The sequence below is a fragment of the Betta splendens genome, chromosome 15, assembly GCF_900634795.4.
Source record: "Betta splendens chromosome 15, fBetSpl5.4, whole genome shotgun sequence".
Taxonomy (NCBI): domain Eukaryota; kingdom Metazoa; phylum Chordata; class Actinopteri; order Anabantiformes; family Osphronemidae; genus Betta; species Betta splendens.
Window position 1 is genome coordinate 14380224 of NC_040895.2, and position 21629 is coordinate 14401852.

At 40.0% G+C, this 21629-nt stretch overlaps 2 protein-coding genes across 5 annotated transcripts in view; one reads left to right on the top strand and one right to left on the bottom strand.

The window, feature by feature from the left end:
• LOC114841813 (protein bicaudal C homolog 1-like) overlaps window positions 1–18658 on the bottom strand; it is a 73716-nt gene extending 55058 nt beyond the window's left edge. The window contains exon 1 of the mRNA XM_055502499.1: window positions 18193–18658. Within this exon, the coding sequence (XP_055358474.1) occupies window positions 18193–18211 (19 nt within the window). The 5' untranslated portion in view covers window positions 18212–18658. The remainder of the gene's footprint in view (window positions 1–18192) is intronic.
• Window positions 1–21629, top strand: part of rgs7a (regulator of G protein signaling 7a) — a 35304-nt gene that overhangs the window by 12535 nt on the left and 1140 nt on the right. For all 4 annotated transcript variants that reach the window (XM_029127029.3, XM_029127027.3, XM_029127028.3 and 1 more), the window contains exons 3-16: window positions 7864–7960; window positions 10419–10469; window positions 13886–13992; window positions 14398–14449; window positions 15276–15340; window positions 15660–15736; window positions 15953–16034; window positions 16918–16992; window positions 17127–17225; window positions 17422–17483; window positions 18907–19017; window positions 19138–19263; window positions 19955–20141; window positions 20289–20378. In XM_029127029.3, the coding sequence (XP_028982862.1) occupies window positions 7864–7960; window positions 10419–10469; window positions 13886–13992; window positions 14398–14449; window positions 15276–15340; window positions 15660–15736; window positions 15953–16034; window positions 16918–16992; window positions 17127–17225; window positions 17422–17483; window positions 18907–19017; window positions 19138–19263; window positions 19955–20141; window positions 20289–20378 (1281 nt within the window). The remainder of the gene's footprint in view (window positions 1–7863; window positions 7961–10418; window positions 10470–13885; window positions 13993–14397; window positions 14450–15275; window positions 15341–15659; window positions 15737–15952; window positions 16035–16917; window positions 16993–17126; window positions 17226–17421; window positions 17484–18906; window positions 19018–19137; window positions 19264–19954; window positions 20142–20288; window positions 20379–21629) is intronic.

Sequence of the window (21629 nt, forward strand, 5' to 3'; positions counted from 1 at the left end):
TCTTTTTCTGTGGTAGAGAGCTGGCCCTGGGGGAGGGAGGTGCTGCGGAGTCAGGGGAAATACTGAACATCCTGAACATCCTTCTGCAGCCGTACACGAGGGACGGCCATGCTCTGGGGACGAGAGGAGAAAGGAGGCTGTGTGTTCTAAAAAGCTGTGAAAGCTGATGGAAATAGTGGGAGGAGGGTATTGTGGAGGCAAGACTCTCCTGGCAACCATCTGGAGAGCAGTTTAAATAAAACTTTAATAATAACATCTGTCCGTCAAACCCGATCACAATAAATCAGCTTGTGCTGCTATGAACGGGATGCTGCACCAGTGTGTTTTGATTACTCTATTATTTCGCTGGAAAAAAAACCTTCAAACTTCAAATATTATTCAACCCCTCATGTAGATAATTTGTTCATTTACAAGAAAACTCCGCAGGCGATGTTTAAAGCATGGCACAATCCAAAATACAGTTTGATCCAAGTTGATTTGATTTAGTTCAAATCAGAGAATTTATTCATGTTATCTATTCAGACAATGGTTTATAATGAGTTATAAGAACAACAAGATGCTATATTTAGCATTAAACAACATGTCACTCAACTGACCCTCAAGTCAGAAACACCACATGGGAATCAAAGATCTACATATTTGCCGGCAAACATCAGTCTCACTTTCATCCATTAGTGAATTAGACTAAATCAGATTAGGGCATTAAAAGGCTCTCAGTCACACCTTGAGGAGCATTTCAAAGCTGAGGAGGCATCACAGTTGTCAACATCCATTTGTAATCATCCAAATAAACCAAAGTCTGTTGTAAAAAAGCCATCTGTCCTTTGCTGTCGCTCAGCGCTTGCTTATGATAATAATAGCAGAAGTGTTTTACAGTGGCATCGGGTTTTTCTCATCACAGCCTGCGTTAGGAAAATAATGAACAAAGCAGTATACCACCAACTGGTTGATTATGAAACACACTAATGATATTAGGTGTGAGAAGAGCGAGGAGGCATGAAGAATAATTCTCTTTCTAAAACAATTCATAGGTGTTTGCAGATTTTTTAATAGATTAAGATGTGAGCCACAAATCAATTCACATAACATCCAGTTGCTTTACATGGATCCTTCTAGTTCTGGGGTGTAAAAATATTACCTATGGCATGAAGTTAGGATAAATAAGACAGAAGAAACAAACATATTGAAGCGTGAAACGCTGAAAAACTCCAACTTCCAAAAACCAGATGCTCATATATGTGTGATGGCTCAGTGGAGCTTGATTGTGTATGCAGATGCTGGACTATATTGATGAACAAGTGAAAGCAAGGCCTATCAAGCACCAAACCGCAGATGTTGTTAAATGGCTAATGACTCGTTTGCAGGAACGGCTTCGCAGCATCCAGGAGGAAAGCTTCGGTTCGGACGGAGTAATTGCCTTCCATTCACGCCGCTTTGTCACCTGAGCATCTGTTCCTCGTAGTCAATGTTTCTGGTCTGCTGTGAAACAGACTGTTGCCCGTTCTCCACTTCATGTCCCCATTTAGCACACCTACGAGGACTGATGGGTGCATTAATTCAGAAGAAAAATTAAAGACACAATGAAATTGCTGAACATGTCAGTGAGAATACAAAGGGGGAAACGGAGTTCTAGAGCGGAGACAGTCGTTAAAATATAATGGATTATAAATAAGGACGGTTGAAGATTAAAGTGAAAAAAACAAGGCCATCTGGTGCCAAGGCAAGTGAGGACATTTGCTTTAGTCTCCTTCTTTTTTTCTCATTACATATTAGACCATACTTAAATATATAACCAAGACACTTGATTGGTAACATATTATTGTGAGTTTACGTTTTAATCCTTTACCTGTATTTAACACAAACACTTCCATTATAACAAGGCAAAGGCAAACACATCTTTTTCTTCCCGGCCTAAAATTAGACATCACTGCCCCCCACAACCACCTCCCTTCTTTCTTTCCGTCTTTCTTGTGAATGAGAGATGGCGAGCTGCCAGAGATGTCCTTGTGATAGTGGTCGCCGGCTGCGTTGCTGTGGTAACCTGAAAACGTATGGTAACCTCAGAGACACTTAAGATTCATGACATCTATTCAACAACCTTGTCAGTGTGAGCTCAATAACTTTTCCCACCTATCTGCAGGGTCATTTGAGTTTCAATGCACTAGTGGTGCAGTGCTGCAAAAGGTGCGGCCTGAAGTGAAGAACTGCATCCAGATGGCCGCGTATTAACACAATGTTAATGTTAGTGAGCGGCAGCCAGTTCGTTAAGCTGGTGTTTGATGTCTTCTACTGTTCAGTCACACACAGAACCGCAGTTATTTGTGCTGAAGCAGTACAAGCAGTAAGTATTTGGCAGGTAAAGTGTTCAGTCAGACACTTAGTGTACCAAACCATCGTATAATTGATTTAACTGTGCAGACTTTCATTGTACCCAGACATATAGTGTATATGTATGCATCCCCATCGATAGTGCTGTGTCCACTAACACCCATTATACTAAAGGCCTTTGGTCAGCAACTCAGCTCAGCAATAAATGAGCAGTTGACCTCTACATACAGTATATATGTCCATATATTATACTGTATATAGACCAGACACAGTTATCTTATACTTGTTTGCCTATGTTCAGTGTCTCCTAGTGGGGAAAGAAAAAAGGTCCTCAGACGTGGACAAAAACCTACACAAGAAGTGATAATGTAATTAAAACTGTTTGAAGAATGTGCTTGAGTTGAAGTGCTGAGATTTCGCCTTCATGCTGAAATGTAGGCAAAGAGAAAAAAAGAAAAAAGACCTTGTCCTCCAAACAGCTTAATGTGAGGCGAAATATTATAGCGCACAATGAACCATATCCACTAAATGTTGGTGTTCTACACTTCTCCATAGTGGGGAACTGTGTTTGTGTTTTTGCTCTATATGCAAATGCATCAGCCTCTGTAGAAGAGATGAGTGATTCATATGTCGTGACATAGCATTTTACTGTTTAATGCGGCCGAACATGCTGTGATATTTTAAGCGTTTCTCTCACATTATTGCTCCCATTAAAAATGGCCGACCCATGTTGTCTGTATTTGTAAACCTCAGCTGGTTTGAGGACCAACAAAATGTGAACTACTCACACTCAGCCTCCACCGCAGGTTCCGCCTCATTGTTGAAGCTAAGGACTCCAGTTCTGGAATAAATGAGATCAGCCAACTGCAAAGACTGTTTCATTTAGTTGAGATGTCATGCTTTAGAGCTATAGCTATGCTGTATAGCCACAGGTTCTATTCAGACAGCTCTCACGGTGCCTTAGGCTGCCAGATTTGAGCTGGGTTGCTCACCTATTTTGATGTTGTGCTTATAAAAATAAAATAATCCCCACCTTCTGGGTTCATAAGCTTTCATAATATGTGGGTGTGTGCACAGCTCTGGATTCTGCCACAGTGCATATGCTCTGCTTCCAGTGTGACTGATAATTGCTGTGCGTTTTGTCTGTCAAGTAATAATGGGAATATCTGTCGCGCGCGTGTATGTGTGTGTGTGTGTGTGTGTGTGTGTGTGTGTGTGTGTGTGTGTGTGTGTGTGTGTGTGTGTGTGTGTGTGTGTGTGTGTGTGTGTGTGTGTGTGTCGCTGAGATGGGAGGAATAGTTTTTCTCCTCATGTAGACACATTTGTCCTCAGATAACACTATCAAGGTAATACCATTCTCCCTGCACATCAGATGCAGTAACATTTACCCATTACAGTGCAGGCCGCTCGACCAGAGAGGGAGAGAGGAAATAGCCAGAGGGGGAGGAGAAGAAGCAGAATAGGAAAGCTTTTAATTTCCTCAGCAGCAGTCAGTGAGGTTTTTACATCTCAGACAGACAGAAAGTGGAAGTATTTCCAAAGTAGTGAAAAAACTAGCTTCATTTCATAGTGTATATTAAGACTAAAGTTCTTTTACAAACTGCATTTGAGTTATAGTTATACTGCATTCATAGTGCAGTATTTCATTACATACATATAAAAATGTATCTTGATGGATCATTTGGTGTACACCTGTAAACAAATTAAAAAAAATTTAATTTACTTATGTAGTCAGTCTGTTCTTGTAGGCTGTTAAGTCATTTGAATTCATTTTTTAATTCAATATTTTTTTCATCTCTTACATCTAGGAACTAATTGCACTATTTATCAATAACTAATTGTATTTTTGTGTTCTGTACAGCATACTGTAAAGTGCCCTTACTCAGCTTTTTGTGTTGCTATAAAATAAAGTGAATTGAATTAAAGACAGCAAACTATTTCACACAGTCAACAAATGGACGCTCCATAATGTGAGTGCATTAGCTCACTTTAAATGCCAAGATCATTAGTTGTAATTCTGAGCTGTGTTAAGTTAGCCAACAAAAATGTTTATTGCCATTGAACCAAAATACGCATTTATTATTATTATTATTATTATTATACTATCTGGGTATACTGTGCCGACCCTTTACACTTGGGATTGGAACCAGCACCACTACAACCTCTACTTTGAGAATGGGTCAGGATAATTGATGGATGACATACAGTAACACAACCACTATTTAATAATGCCATATTCTACGGACTTCTTTTCAAAACACCTTTCTTACCAAGTCACTGCACAATTGATATCTTTGGACATAAAATTAGATTTCAAAAATCCCCCGCTGAAAACCTCCCACTTTCTTGATGTGCTCAATAAACCACCTGCTTAATAACTGACGCTTTTATCGCCTTGCTTTTCTTAGAACCAGTCAAATAAGTGGACTTACGGTGCACTTAACAATGGCTAAAAAGAAATCTAAGAGTCCTGCACTGATTTATAAATCCAGTTTGAATTATTTTGTGCTCCAAATAGTGCTTCAGAACAGTCTGATTGCACCCGGAGTGGCCGCACTGATAGTCTTTGAAGTGCTGGAGCCGTGTGCCGAAGCTTAGTATGTGCTTATATCCGGAGCTTTTGTTAGTCACTTCGTATGTACAGAGTCCTGTGCCATCATTATTCAATGATTCACACAGTGCAGCCAAAACACTCGCTCTTATCTGTTAAGAGGCTGCAGAGACACAGTCAGACAGCTCTGGGGGGGTGGATGGGTGGGGGACAGAGAAGGAGAGCGAGACACAGCCGGAGAACGGGAGAGAGAGAAGCTTTTGCTCTGGTGGGAAACGACTCTCCTCTCTTCCTCACAACGTGAAGCCAGAGAGCATCCCGACTTCAAGAGCTTTAGATCCTGAATATTCACGCTGGTGGCATTTTACCATGTGTAGGCGGTGAGGGTTTGCAGAGATAGGAGAGTGTGTGAAGTATTGATCCCCGTTGCCGCTGTCCTTGTTTGCTCTGCGTTTCACAGTGAAGGAAACGAATAGGGCTAATGAAGATACAAAGAGAAGGTTGACATTATAGGGAAGACTTTGTTATAAAAAGGTAATAAGATGAACGCAAAAATAATTATGAATGTGCTTAAAAACAACAGAAGACGACATATAAAACCCGCATGAATAAATGGTCAAACTAGTCTCTATTTGATTCAGTCTTGGGTGCTACAGCTTTGAAGGAATTAAATTGATAGGTTTTGATTTTAGCTACATGTCTTGTTCCCTTTTCACTTAAATAACACTCACCTCAGATAGAATAATGCTGCACAAATGTTAATTGGTGCTGAGTAAAGGACCTTTAAAGAAAAATCTAAAACGCTCAGCTGTTAGATGTCAGCGGTTTAGACTGTGCACCATTACAGTAGCTGTTATGTATTTGGCTTCAAACGTGTAATTTATTCTGTGACGTTCTAAATTTCTCACGCTGACTATTAACCAGGCAATCTATGTTGTTAGTGCAGCACACTGCTCTATTAGGAGTTCATTGGGCTACAGTACACTTGGTGTCAACAGAGGCTTCTGCATGTTATGCAGTGTACGTGGGAGAATGAGATTAAGAGAAAAGACTATAAGTATGAGTATTTCTAATTCATGCATTTTTTCCTGCCTACTTCTTATTTCTGCCCCAGCAACTCTTTACTGCTACTATAGTACACATTACATACAGCTGTGATGCTGCATCTGATCATAGAAACAAGTATAAAACAAAAACAAAAAATTGTAATTCCTACATAACTTTAAAATATTTAAACTGTGTTCCAACACAGGGTTTCTATTGTTGGTCCTCAAACCCTGTTTAGACCCCTACACATCTTTATAGGTGTTTGGCCTAATCTATTGGTGGTAAGATTGTTAATGTCTTGGTCTCTAATTATTCATCAGATCCAAGCATTGTTGACTGTCCCCTGTTCTAAAAACAGTGGACCAAGCCTTGACGCTCACATTTGAACATTTACACTGGGAGCTTGGCTGCCACATGCATTTTGTGGAGGACTGTATCCCATGTCTTGCAGAAAGTACAGTGGGAGTAATGGACACTGAGGTCATCGCTACAAGCCATCTGGTGTTTACATAACTGAAGTGAGAACTGTGTCCGTAATCTTGGCAGGAAGTCAAACACATTTTCAGCTGGTGTTGGTATCCGTCTGAGGTGTCCTTGGTCACTAGCCCTGTTTGTGATTTTAATAGACAGGATCACAGCACTGACCCAGGGAAGACAGTGTGTCTGTTTTAGGGATCTCAGAATTGCCTGTGTAATCCTTATGGACAACCCAGTTCTCCTGGCTTTATCAGACCATTATCTTAGACATCCCCTAGAGCAGCATGGTCCCATCACGTTGGGCGCAAAGTGTTGCTTCAAGTATCTCAGGGTCTTAATCACAAGTGAGACTAGCATGCAATGTGAGATTGACAAGTGGATTGATGTTGTGTCAACATTAATGTGGGTGAAGAGGAAGCCAAGCCCAAAGGCAGAGTTTTCTATTTACCAGTTGATCTACAGATCATGCTTCACTATTAGTAAGGATCTTGCGTAGTGACTAAAACAGTAGATGGATTTACCCTTAGAGGAAGAATAAAGGAGGTCACTTATCCTGAGAGAAAACCCATCCACCCATCTGGCCCATAAATGCCGTGGGATCTCCCAAGAGAAAGTGGAAAATGTTACTGGGGTAAGTGATGCCTGGACAGCCTTTCTCAGCCTGCTCCTCCCAAGTCAAGGCTGCAAATGCAGAAAATTGACGATATAATGAGTGTTTTTGCAGTTCGTTGTGTTGCCAGGTCATTAAACTTAGTGTGAAGAATAATGTGCATAATCGTACATCGAGGAAGGAGTTTGGGGAGAGCGGTTGGCATCCAATCCCGAAGCATCAGCGCCGTCCTGTACTTAGTCTTGCTCTCTTCTGTGCATTCTTAAAAACATGCCCCCCCTGTGTTTCCCTGTGAGGCCCAGGAGGCCACTCCCAGTGCATTACTGTATCACCAATGTGTGTTTTTGTGTATGCATGTGTGCCAGTCTATTTACCATTCTTCCGTTTGGCACTTGGTTCAAGCAATACTACACAAAAAAAACGTTTGTGTCTCAAACGTATTTTACATTTTTCTACGCTCTGTAAAGTTTGAATGTGAGGTTGTTTCAGGGGAGAAATAGACTGTGATGGATAATAGCAAAACATTCATTGCTGGACTTTGGAAAATTTAATAGCTCCTTCTATTGCTTGGAATTCAATAAGTGCAGCTCAGCGACAGTTTTATGTGACAAATAACACAAATCAGAGAGACATGCAGAAATCTGACAGGCATGATTGTTAGTCACCAATTTCTCTCCTCACTCTCAGTTGCCTTGGGACATGGCTGACTACACAGTAACCTGTTTATCCATTTACTGCTCTACCCACACATAACCTCCACTTACTAAGGCAAGTTCATAATAACGCTCACTTCAACTATTGCAATCTCTCTGTCCCCTGCCGGTTCTCCCACCGTCTCCATGTTGTCCAGATGGAGGAGGTAATAGCCCGCATGCAGGATGAAAAAAATGGCATCCCCATCCGGACAGTGAAAAGTTTTCTAACAAAGATCCCCAGTGTCTTTTCAGGTAAGTTTGTCTTGATTCTGAGTTCTGCTCTGCTCTGGTCTTCTTCTTCTCCACTCATGCTGCTGGCTCCCACCCACAGTACCCAACCAGAACTGTTCTTGCCAAACAAAACAAAGAAAGTATTTAGAGAATTGTCCGTTTTGCATTTCTCACCAGCTGCACCAGAATATCAAGAGGATCATATTGGATTTTCAAGCTGTGCGATCTAATGGATAAGAATCCATGTTGGACTGATACTCCATGAATAATTAGTTCAGTGTATTGACTAGATTTAATGACAAAGAATAGTAAGGCCACCTTTCTACTTTCTCTACATGAATTATTAACAATGCAAAATGAATAATATTTTAGCCTCACTTAAAATTAAACTATACTACAATATAGCTAATGTCAAAGCTTTGTGTAATCTTTTTAATTACAGTACTACTAATCGATACTGTATAAAAATCGAATCAAATATTTATAAAAGTCCACGGAGTCCTTTACATGCAGAACAGCACAATAGCTAACACGGTTTTCTTGATCACTGCAAAAAAAAAAAAAAAAAAAAAAATGGCATTCTTATAGACTAGAACCTTCACTGTAGTTGGTGAAGGTTCAGTTCACTAAGCATTGAAGATTTATACATGTACATCTTTTAAAGTTTCTTTAAAAAGTTAAATCAGTGAGCGATCTTGTACATCCTGTAAGTGTTTTACCACCAGTTTAATGTTTAGTATTAAAGCCTTGTGTAAATGCTACTATTACTACCAAGGCTGAACCAGTGAGTCTGTAGGTCCCCCTCTGTGAACACTGCCACTTGTGTTCATTGAAGCACTTGGCCAAGCTATAATCACAGCAGCCAAGAATGCAACCCTGGCTGCTGCAGTGTGTTTTGCCAATGTGCCACTTAGACACTCACTTTTCAACAAAATCACAATTTGTTTTCAATTTCATATTACTAATGGTGTATTCACCTAATGTGCTAAAACCCTAATCTCAAGTTAAAAAAGTTTAAATGAGTGAAGCCTTAATGTGCATCTACTGTATATGTGCAAACCTCATGTATTGTGCACAATACTTTGCGATTTGCTAGTGCACTGTTCAACATACATGTACAGCAGCTGACTGGAAACTGCAGTCACACAACAGGATATAAAAACCTGGTGGGGGTTCCATTCAGCTCACCACAGGAGAGGAAACTGAGCTAGCACCATGAGCCGGTCAGCCCTCCCGCTAGCTACAATCATAGAGTTTGTGCACCATACAAAATAACCTAACAAGATACAGGAATAATGATATAATAAAATATAAAGTTAAAATGAAAGGCTAACTGACCATATCTCAACCGCTCAAAGGTTTATGCATTTTGGAAAAGTAGGCATTTCAAATTTCCCAGTTTTTTTTCAACTGTATTACCAAGAATTATCCGCTGGTCATGCTGTGCTTTGCCGCATCAGCTAATCTCGCAACTTTCCCTCACTGGGATCATTGTCATCACTGATAGCTAATCTTATCACTCTGTTTCTATTATTGTCACGTTCTGATGCGTTTTCATGCCGACATCTGCGCGCACACTCGCACGTGCCCAATATATGAGCATGATAATAATCGTCCTCGTTAGAAAATTACCTTACACATCTCATTCAAGCTCTCTCTTAGAAAGTGGGTCAATTTTGAGAGTGTGAAGATGGAGTTGTATGAATGACGTTAATCCATGAAAAATCTCATCTGGTTTGGAAAGCGCCTACAAACAAGGGGGGTGCAATGATAGAGAAACAGAGATGAACCAGTAGCTTGATGGACCGACAGCCACAGACATCTGTCTTCCCTCATGCCTTCCTTTCACACCTTTTTCAGGCTTCTTTGGCGCTGGTCTTCTCAACACACCGCACCGTCCCCTGTCAGCATGACAGACAGTAATAATAGCTTAGAAAATGTATATTTAGCAGCAGTGCCACAGTCACATGCATGTGAATACGACCAGGGGGCAGAGGACTTTATGCTTTTCTGAGATGTGAAAATTCAGTAGCTTTCTCAGAGGGAAATGCAAAATGACATCCACTATACTATCTGTTCTCAAAAGTCATGTACACTATATCTTGCCATTACTTTGTAAACTAATGCAGCTACTGTACATAGCCGGTGCTATGACTGAGTCAGACTAATTGTGTTGTTACTGTACACAATAGATGGGTCATTATGCCATTATACCGCTCTTCTCATTTAGAATAATGGGTTAGATCCAAAGAGTGCTGGCTTGGAAAGGGTGGCAGAAAATAATATTGGGTAATGGATGGCTCACTATCCACCCACATGGTTCAAGGTGATAAAAATTGGTATGCATTGTGATGAGAGGAGGACGGGGTTAAGTGTTTCCCTTCCATTTGTATCTATATGCAAAAAGTGCCTAAGCTCACTGTGAATGTACTATATACTTTGTATGATATTCATAATCACATGCTTTCTTTCCGTTTAGGTTCTGATATTGTACAGTGGATGATTAAGAATCTGGACATTGAAGATCCAGGTAAAAAAAAAAAAACATTTGATTTTGTCAAGGTTTGAGTTAGCTATTGCAGAGTATTTTGGACTTTTTCCACTATCTCACTACTCACTTACCTGTATTTCATTCCAGCATAATAATTTGTGTGCTACACTGTCGAGAGAGTTTTCCAGGTCATCAGACTTGAAGTGTGTGTTTGTGGGGAGCTTTTATTTGTGTCTTCCAGTTGTTGGCCGTAGCGTGTTTATGCTTCTGTATATATATTTAAAACATATAATGCTTCTCTCCTTGTTTCAGCCTGCACCGTGATTATTAACATGTCTGTATCTTAACACCTCTAATATAGCACATTTACTATTACTCAACTCTGGCAAAAAACATCTTATAGATAATACTTACTGTATATAACGCCTACTTAAGATAATTTACATTCATAGTGTTACATTTTGTGTTACCTACAATCTTCAAAATGCTCATCCATCCCAGTACCAAAATTTAATAGCAGGGAATACTTTAATTTGTGTATTATTTGCATACAGGGAATAAACATGCTGTCAGTTGCCCTGCAGTGTTATACAGAGTGTTATGTAAAACCAAGTAACATCAGCTCATTATTCTTGTCATTCAATGCCTTTGATAAGCTGGCAAAGTTCTGCTTCAAAATGTATCAGAACTTTCAGAAGAATTCTGGAAATGTTTGGGTAATTCCAACCGTTACAGATCATTAGTATTCATCGTGTTTCTAAAGCAAGTTGATTTGTCTAGAATGAACACTCCTGTAGCTTTGGAATTAACAGCTTACTGTGTTGAAGGTGGCCTTAAAGGATGTTCAGACCTGACTGATTAGCATACATTAGAGCGCACTGGCTTCCAGACAGCTCACACAGCGAACAAATAATCGTAAATGAGTAGCCTCTGGTTGACATAATCAGCAAACATAAAATAAAGTCAAAGCAAGCAATCCTTTACGTAAAGTAAAATGTATCAGATCACATCACATACTTGAACAAACAAACCTTTTAAGATTTCAACCACTTTTAATTGAAGCCAGCAGGATTCAGCCTTTCCTTTGATATACAGTATCAGTTAAGGATAAACATCTATAATTATACTGAAAATCATACAGGCAAAATACCCTTTAAACTCTGTTACAGAACGGGAAGTGCTAGCAGCTTATCAGCATGACTCCACTCAGCAGCAGTGACAAAACAGATTAAAATGAATCCTTTTTACTTTACACAATATTATACTATAAGCCTCTATAGTAACTATGCCATAACACTGTAAATAATACAGTGGTTTGGAAGAGATTCAAAGGGGTCAATAGATTATGGCTCAATTTATTAACAGGCTCACTGAAAGTATAAAGCACCTGTGCTGTCATTGTAATTTGACCATGAGGGTTATAAACCAGCTCCTCTGTTAAGTGTTCTGAGACGTCACTGGACTCTGACCTACTAGAAAATAAATCCTTTGAGGAGTATCGATAAGGTCGTGTTATTGTCATGGAGTGAATTCTATCATACTACACAGCGCTTACATATATATATCATGACTGTCTATAAAGTGTAGTTCAGATAGTCATAACTAATAACAGTAATGCCAATATAATAATAAAGATTTACTTTTAAATATTAAATGGTTTGGTTTTAATGGCCAACATTAATCTGTAACAATCATCACTTGGTAAAATTATGACTTTAATCGTAGACATACAGCAACGGAGGTGAAACAGGAAGGTGGGAAACACGACATGTTCTGTGTGAAATATACAAATAATAACAAGAACTGGCTAATTTAAATGCTTGCAGAAAGGTATACACGTACATCCACATTTGATCCTCAGAGAATTTTGCAAAATCAGTTTGCATTATACATGAAATTATTTCATTTCATCACTTCAACAACTTAGGAGATACTATACATGATCAAATATGACCGAAAATGCAGAATCTGTTCCCTTGTCTTTTGAAGAAGCTCAACTGGAAGAATACACCCACACTTCACTTGGCAGATCTCCAGACTGCTGGGTTTTGGCCCAGAGCTAGTAATATGATGAAAGCACAGGGTGTAATCCCCCTGGACTCTGAGGCCACCCTTTCTTGACTACTTGGTTAATTCCAAGGTTTAGTCAGCTATAGCTTATACCTGAAAAGCAATTATAATAACATTATCTTGTATGCAGCCTATTAAGATTCCTACAACAAAAAACATTATCAAAACTTGTTTTTTAATTAACGCTAGCAGTCAATGCAAACTCATATCTGTTTGACTTATAGTACAAGCATTTAAATCAGATGAACCATTACTGTAGATTCAGTTAAATGAAGATTCAGAGACTGAGAAAATCATCACAGGTGGCAGAGGCACTCAAACACAAAACGTGAAACGATGCAGCCCAGTAGTTGAGAACTAAGTGATAACAAGCTCTAACTACTTATTGACTGCGCGTTCATCTGACATTCATCTTGATTGAATAAACAACGCAGAAAATTACAGTTAAAATAAGTTTTGCTTGTAAACATCTGTCTTGTTTAACCCCTTAGCATCTACTGTACATGGACAAATGCAGATGACACAACACTAGAGCACTATAAGCTCTCTGGTACAAGTGACTCTCGCCTTCTTACTTAGCAACACTCCAAACATGTACAGTAAATTATAAATACATACACGTGGGACAGCACTGCTGGAAGAAATAGCATGGATAGAGAGGTGACGTGTTTATAAGTAAACAGATTTAAATAACTTATGAGTCATAAATTATTAATAACAACACACACACACACACACACACACACACACACACACACACACACACACACACACACACACACACACACACACACACACACACACACACACACACACACACACACACACACACACAGTACTGTACATGTTTTCATTATCTGATGGTTTTCAATCAGGGACAGTCTGTCGCAGGCTTTGGAGCACCAGAAGCAAGCAGGTGTCCTCTCCAACCAAGCACAACACCAGGTGATTTCACTGATGAGTTCTGGCTCTTTGGCTAAAGGTGGGCTAATCAGCGAGACCCCCTGCTGTGCTGTTTGCTCGGGATGGAGACCAGCCTTTGCTTCTGTCAAAGCAGCGTCACTGTCTTTGAAAGTAGCAGTTTCTAATCCATTTTGTTGTCATTTTGTCGAAGATGGATTTATATGAGAGAGTGAGCTTGTTGGCCCAGGATACATGATGGAACTAATGTAGAATAGTAGAGATCAGTCAAAAAGCAACAAAATCCACTTAGTAGAATAGCACTAGCTATTATATTGTATTATATTACATATTGAGTTTATATTATATTATTCCACTTTGTACACCAGCACACACATGTCTATTTTTTCCATTTTGAGTTAGTGTGGAAGCAAACATAAATACCAGGAACACACTAATATGTACATTGGCTTTTATCTTCCCAGTGGAGGCTCTTCACCTAGGAACTCTGATGGCTGCACACGGTTACTTCTTCCCCATCTCAGACCACGTTCTTACTCTCAAAGATGATGGCACTTTCTACAGGTTTCAGGTAATCGAAGAGTTAGCATTTTGGACTTTGTAAGCAGAGAAAAGGTTAAGATGTGTTGACGTGCGTCTGTGTGATACTGTATGTGGGAGTCAAACACTCATTATGTGTTGCTGTGCTCTCTTATAGGCTTGTGAACAAAAATTGGTTTGCCTGCATTTTGCATGTAATCATTAACATCTAAGCCAGTCGATGCACTGCCAGCCTTCAGACTGGTGTCTGCTCTCAGCAAAGAGCTTATGCGCTTTAGACGTTAGCTGAGCTCATTATACAACAAAATCTCCTATTATAACAAACATCACATGACAGTGCATACTTTAAATCAAAACACCATGTGGTACTGTAGGTTGCACTGTATGCTGTCAGGGGTTTCTTTTAATTTCCTAATGACCTCCTTTTTCTCTACAGACTCCATACTTTTGGCCATCAAACTGCTGGGAACCTGAAAACACAGACTATGGTGAGACACTATACATTATATTCTACATTGTGCAGCACTGATGCAGACTGTGGCTGCAGGGTATTAAATATGTTTGTTCAGTAAATGCGTTAATGTTATAAAAGGTTTTATGTTTAAGATGACAATTGCTAAGGGTGCATTTGTATAGTGATATAAATCAGTTTAAAATATTATTATTATTATTATTGTTTTTAATTAAAAGATGACACTAAGGAAAGTGCATTTCACTATGTGCATCTTTGCAGATATTTGTTTTAATGGTGATACAAGAATGAGCTTTTATTGTGGTCAGGGTGAATGGCCGCAGCTTTGCAGGTCCTTTATTTGTAGTTTGAGTTGTAGAAAATGAGAAAGACTAATGTTTACAGTGGGAATAATATTGCAAGCATTTAGGGAATTTTTGGAACTGCTTCATGTGAATGATGCACCTTAATGAAAACGGTATAATGACATAATGAAGCTTCCACATAATGGGCAGTTAACAAAGGAATAAAGGGACGATCATCGCACAGGAAGACATCAAAAGTGTGACACACACACACACACACACACACACACACACACACACACACACACACACACACACACACACACACACACACACACACACACACACACACACACACACACACACACACACACACACACACACAGGGTGCAACAGACGCTCACCTCGCCTGCACAAAGACCTCTGTGATTTGCAGGCCAGTTTAAATGTGCAGTTGAGAGGATTAAATGAGTAAATGCAGGGCCACTTAGGGCTGTTAAATCCAAGCTGAGATCCCATTTTCCCTCTATTACAAATCTCTCTGTCTGTCTCTCTCAGCTGTTTACCTCTGCAAAAGAACAATGCAAAATAAAGCACGTCTGGAGCTTGCAGACTATGAGGCGGTGAGTGACAAAGGGCTTTTAATGTCAGCTTTTTCACAAATCGTCTTTGTTCCTGTGTTGGCAACTCTGTCAGAATTTACCTCGAGGCTTTTGTTCACGGTGACAGTGAAAATGTTTGTTTGTATCATTGTCATCTGTATCTTACCTCTCACCTGAGCTATTAAATGATTCACTCTAGGTTTCTCATTTGTACTGTTTGTGAGAGAAACATCACAATCGTGATATTTAGCTGTGCACTGCAGACAGCATGCACCGTAAACATACTGTATTTAACGCAGATGCCTTGAAAGCATTGTTTCACTTTGTGTGTTTTTTTCAGGAGAGCTTAGCAAGACTACAGAGAGCTTTCGCCAGGAAATGGGAATTCATTTTTATGCAAGCAGAAGCACAAGCGAAGTAGGTTTCTATAAGAACCACACACGCATTGAGCCACTATGAGTGAGTCTTCCTACACCTTTATTATGACATGATTAAACTTAGTGGTTTAACTACAACGTCCCTGTAGTTTCAAACAAGCAACATCACAGCTGAACTGCACAGTGAACATGTACTGTCACTGTAAATGTGTGTTTTGGAAAATCTACACGCACGGTTCTCGCCTCTTTTCCTCAGAGTGGACAAGAAAAGAGACAAAATTGAGAGGAAAATTCTCGACAGTCAAGAAAGAGCATTCTGGGATGTGCACAGACCAGTGGTGAGTGAAATTGCTAATGCTGCTGTCACCGGCTTGTTCACTGTTACTGATATCACTGCTGACATTATTATCATTTTAATTATTCCTACAAAAGTGAATAATACTGAAAAGAATAATTACATAGACACTGTAAATCATTTACACAGTTATTTTAATCTATTCCACACACTTTGCAGGCAGCAGGGATGCAATTTTAATTATGTAATGTGATAGAATTAATAGATTATGGAAACTACATGTGGTCTCAATTTATGTATTTGATATATGAATGATGTACTGTAAAGGCGTTAACGCACCTTAAATCCTTCATTGTGCATTCACCTGCCATACACACAAAATGCCACATCAATGAGTGTCACAGCTCATCACCTTCACTGCTCCTCTGTACCTGGTTCAAACACACTTCCTAACCATTAGCATTTAGTTTCTCTCTAAGGTCAGAGGGGCTCGTCTACTGCGTTCCTCCAAAAAGCCACTGTTCCATGCTTAATTGGAAAATAACAAGTTCAATTTCTGGAGCCTTGGAGAAACATAATCAATATTAATTCAAATGTCACAGTGACATCGTCAAGTTACTTAGCTCCCTCCTCCTGGAAGAGACCTAGATTAGACCACTGGTTCAATCAGACAGAATTTGCACACTTAGACTGATTTCTTGCTGGTTTATTTATTTATTTATTTATTTTTTGCTAGAACTGACACATTCCATGTTTAATTAAGCAACATCTGAAGACTCCTCAGAATCACTTCACACCCCAGAAATGCATCTTGATTTTGATTAACTGAAACTCATGATTGTGAAAAACATAAAGTGAAGAATTCATAAAAATTCAAGAACAAGCTAAGCTGTACCTTTTGACTTTCTGATTTTCTCATCCCTCAGCCTGGGTGTGTGAATACAACAGAAGTCGACATAAAGAAATCCTCTCGAATGAAAAACCCGCACAAAACCAGAAAGGTACCTCCTCCAGTTGATACTGTACACCCTTAGATCTTAAGGTCATCTTTGATAGAATATCTGTCCCATGCTTGTCCATTTGGAAGATCTCTACTGATAGTTGGGCTTTGTTCTTGCATTTTCTTTGGCTTTAGTCTGTGTATGGACTGCAGAATGATATCCGTACCCACAGCCCAACTCACACCCCGGCCCCAGAGGCCAAGCAGCCTACGGAAGAAGAACTACAGGAACAGGTTGGACCTGCAGCTATCGCACACAGGCTCTTTGCAAGTTTGGAGATAATGCCATTGAATTGTAGATGTTGTTGACATTTGTAGCTTCATGCTATACTCGTGTTAATATAATTGTACCATGATGCAATGAAAAAAAACAATTTCTTTCTCATTTCATAGGGACTGATATGCTAACAGTGCAATGCTTTGCTTTCAGATTACCTTTTGGCAATTGCAATTAGACAGACATCGACTGAAAATGTCCAAAGTGGCAGAGAGGTGAGCAACATCTGTCTCGTTATTCTGTTTAGCCTGCGACGTGCTTTTATTAGGAGCCTTCAAATGGGCTAACGTGACATGGAGCGAGGAGCTCCGACGACCTTGAGGAGTGACCGGGTGTAGACGTTGCCTTCGGTGGGCGCTACTGCTGACGATGCCAGATAGCGGAAGGCACAGTGGCACAATGTCAATTTGTCATTTCCTTAAGTGAAAGGAAGGCGAATTCAGCATAGAGATCTGTATCCTTGTGTCAAAACAAAGACAAAATCCAGTAACACCACTGGCCCTGCAAGCATTTATTCTACCAGGCACCCCTGTGCCCACGGTCAAATAACCTGCAGTTGATCAACACCAGGAGCAGCAGCTTTTTTAAGCGTGGGTTATTTCATAAATTAATTGTTAAATATACATTAAACACCTATTAATATTAATTTTAAACCTCTTTCAACTATCAAAGAGCTTAAGCTGCCAGCCTCCACTATAACAAATGAAGCTTACACAATAACCACAGCACCTGATTATGTGAATGAATGGATGGCAGCTCCCGATCACACAATCATTCACCTACTGTATATAGAATTCATTCATCATCATTAGGGCACAGCAGCCACATGTTATCGCAGACAGCAGGTGCACATTTCGACAGGCAACAATTACACCGCTAGCAAACGCTTAGGCCACTACAGAATAAAGAGGACGCTGTACTCACCGCCGAGTTGATAGATCATCGTCCAGGTCCTGAAGAGTCAGCAAAGCACCACAACAGAACAACACAGCCGCATCCTGGCTCTACGGCTCCTTAGACTACAACCAATCAACCGAGTCTTATATAAATATATAAAAGACCCGAAAACCTTCACATACTGCCCCACTTACAGAACCAGCTGCCGGTACTTTAACGATAACTATGTACGTACCGCATGCTAATTAGCTAGCGTTAGGCGGAAACGTTGAGCTAACGTCAGCTAGCTAAGATTTTGCGTAAAATCACAGGTTCGGTAAACGTTATTTAAGTCGAAGATACCGCCTAATATTTATTAGATTGAAGATTAATTTACTGATTGAAGGTTGAACCTTTGAAAAAGAAATACTTTGTCAAGTTTTTAACTTATATCTAGTTAGTGACAGAATCAAGCACGGTCACTGGACATTAACATTAGTATTTCCCATCATGCCACTCTCATGAAAAGGAGGCAATTAAATTAAACGGCTTTTTTCTTCTTCTTGGCCCCTTGTTACTTAACAGACAGTATCTCAGTGAAATATGTGCATTATATATAAAAAAACAAAACAGAAACATGTGGATTATAGTTTCTCATTTTTGACATTACAAAGCAATTAACGCCCAGATGTCCCATTAATACAAGTCGGTTATAGACTGATGTGATTTACCTCCTCTCTGTTGTATATCCTCAACAAACAGTTTGCTGGGCTACACAGAGCAGTATGTTGAATACGACCCCTTCCTTACGCCTCCAGATCCATCCAACCCCTGGATCTCAGATGACACCCCGCTCTGGGAGCTGGAAGCCAGGTGGGTAGATCTGGAAGAAAATACCAATATACAGTATATACTTACAGATCATTCCGCTATACTGTTGCACACATACATATTTTATGTGGTTGTTTTGCATGTTTGTGTGTCCTCTTGCAGTAAAGAGCCAGGCCAGCAGCGAGTAAAGAGGTGGGCCTTTGGCATAGACGAGGTTCTGAAAGATCCTGTGGGTAGAGAGCAGTTCCTCAAGTTCTTAGAGTCTGAGTTCAGCTCAGAGAATCTCAGGTACACCGTGAAATACAATCACACACGCACCAGTCAACCTGGTTAAAACAACCACATGCTGCACATGTTCACTTTAATTCACATTTTGCCCATGCTCACATAAAATAGAAATGTTCTCATACTCTTTTTTCATTCTCTACTGTTAGACTTTAATAAAAGAACATCAGCTGTCTGTAATTCTCTGATGATGGAAGATGAAAAGTATTTCAATGGTAGCTTACTCGAATTGATTTCGTTTTTTGTACAGTAACATAGAGGCTAACAACAGTCACTTGCTACCGTGCGATTGCTTCTTTTCATTTGTAAGAAATAAGATACCTTATAATGGTTTAATCAGAGCAGAGGTAGCTGATGCAACTTTTAAAAAATATTCACAACTGTGGCTGAGGCTAGAATAACATAGGTGTGCTGGAATATTATGTTAAGATGTTTATTCATGGTAACAGGAATACTGCAGCGTATCAATCATGCATGCAAACAGTTAAATAAATACACAGAGTCACTGCTGTGCAGGCTGCTCCTCTCCTCCCTCTCACAGTACATGGTCTGCATTGTTTCTGCTCAAACCTAATAATGTGGTCAGTTTAATTAAATCATATTTTAATATCTCAGTTATTGCATGGCATTCATCTGATAAAGTATGGTCTGGGTTACTGTGTATCCCACGTGTTACATCTGGGGTATTCTGCAGGTTTTGGCTCGCCGTCCAGGAACTTAAGAAGCGCCCCATCAGAGAAGTTCCGACTCGAGTTCAAGAGATCTGGCAGGAGTTTCTGGCCCCTGGAGCACCCAGTGCCATCAATGTGGACTCTAAGAGCTACGACAAAACCACCCAGAATGTCAAAGACCCTGGACGCTATGCCTTCGAGGACGCACAGGTGTGTCATTCATCATCAGCAAATAAATTCCACATCCATAGATTATTGCTGTTACTTTTTAAAATTTTTTATTTATCACAGTGTGTGATCTGTGTAATTAGTGGCAGTTTATATCCATTATGTTGTTGTTATGTGTCTTTATGACAGGAACACATCTACAAGCTGATGAAGAGTGATTCTTACAGCCGTTTCATTCGTTCCAGTGCCTATCAGGAGTTATTACAGGCCAAGAAAAAGGTAAAAAAAGAACACAACCTGGTTTAAACACTGGGTAAGCGTCTTACAGGGACGTCTATGTAGAGGACAGTGGGTTTTTTTATACATACACTACCTTCTCTCTTGGCGATGTTAAAACCTACCCGTTAGCTTCCCCAGTCACACCTTTTCAGAGTCTATTAAGTCACACACTAATCCACTCACATACAAAAGAGTAAGCTTGGAAATTTAGCTGCTGTTGCACGCACGGTAATTCTTCCGCTGGGGTAGTCCTGATATAATTCTGCTCACTAAGTAAGCACAAAGGGCTAGAAAAGCATCCACCCATCCATTATCCTAACTGCTTTCCCTCATAAGGGTCACACAGGTGCTGGAGCCAATCCCAGCTGTGATTGGAAAAGAGGCAGGGTACAACCTAGATATGTTGCCAGTCTATAAAATAGCTGACGGAGACTGACAGCAATGCACATATGCAGTATGGGCTGATTAACTGCTGGGTTCCAGCCCAGTTCTCTTCAGCTCCAGCAAAATGTAATGCAAACATACATATACAATAGGATTATGAATAAAACGTGCGGTTGTGTTAAGGTGCAAAACAGGTCAAAGCGAATAAGACCTCAAATAAGACGGAGTGCAGATTCAAGGTATTAATAGAGTCTACTTGATGATGGAGTATCTGATCAGGACTCGTGTCAGGTTTAGAGAAACCACTGCGAATAGCAGACACAGAGGCTGTCATAACACGATGAATAATTCAGAATTACACAGGTGTATTTATGGGCTTTAAAGCCCGCTCTGTCTCACACCTCCTACACGCTCCCTGCATGTCATTCTGGCAAAGAAAATTGTATTATAGCTAGATTTTTAAAAACAAGAAGCAGCCGACGTAATACAATGGCCGTGCGTTCCACTGATGAAATGTGTAAACACAATACAGCGAAGTGACTCCACTGTTTACACAGGCCTGCTTTGATACAGCATCAGGTCGTTATTAATGGATTTACAACGATACAAACTGTTGTAAATGCAGTAAAACCGCTGTAAGAGAAGGCAAATTTCAGCAAAGGGAAAAAGGCTGTAAAAGAGTCAACACCGCTCCTGATGATACAGTAACTAAGTTAGCAGGTTAACAGCTCAGGGGCGTGGGGGTCACGATTGTGCTGACTTACTGTGACTCACCACTTTGTCAGCGAACAACTACTGTTTTCAATCGGAGCAGTGAAATTAGGTCATCGAACGGAAAGAGTCTCAGCGTGCAAAGGCCGAGTGCCG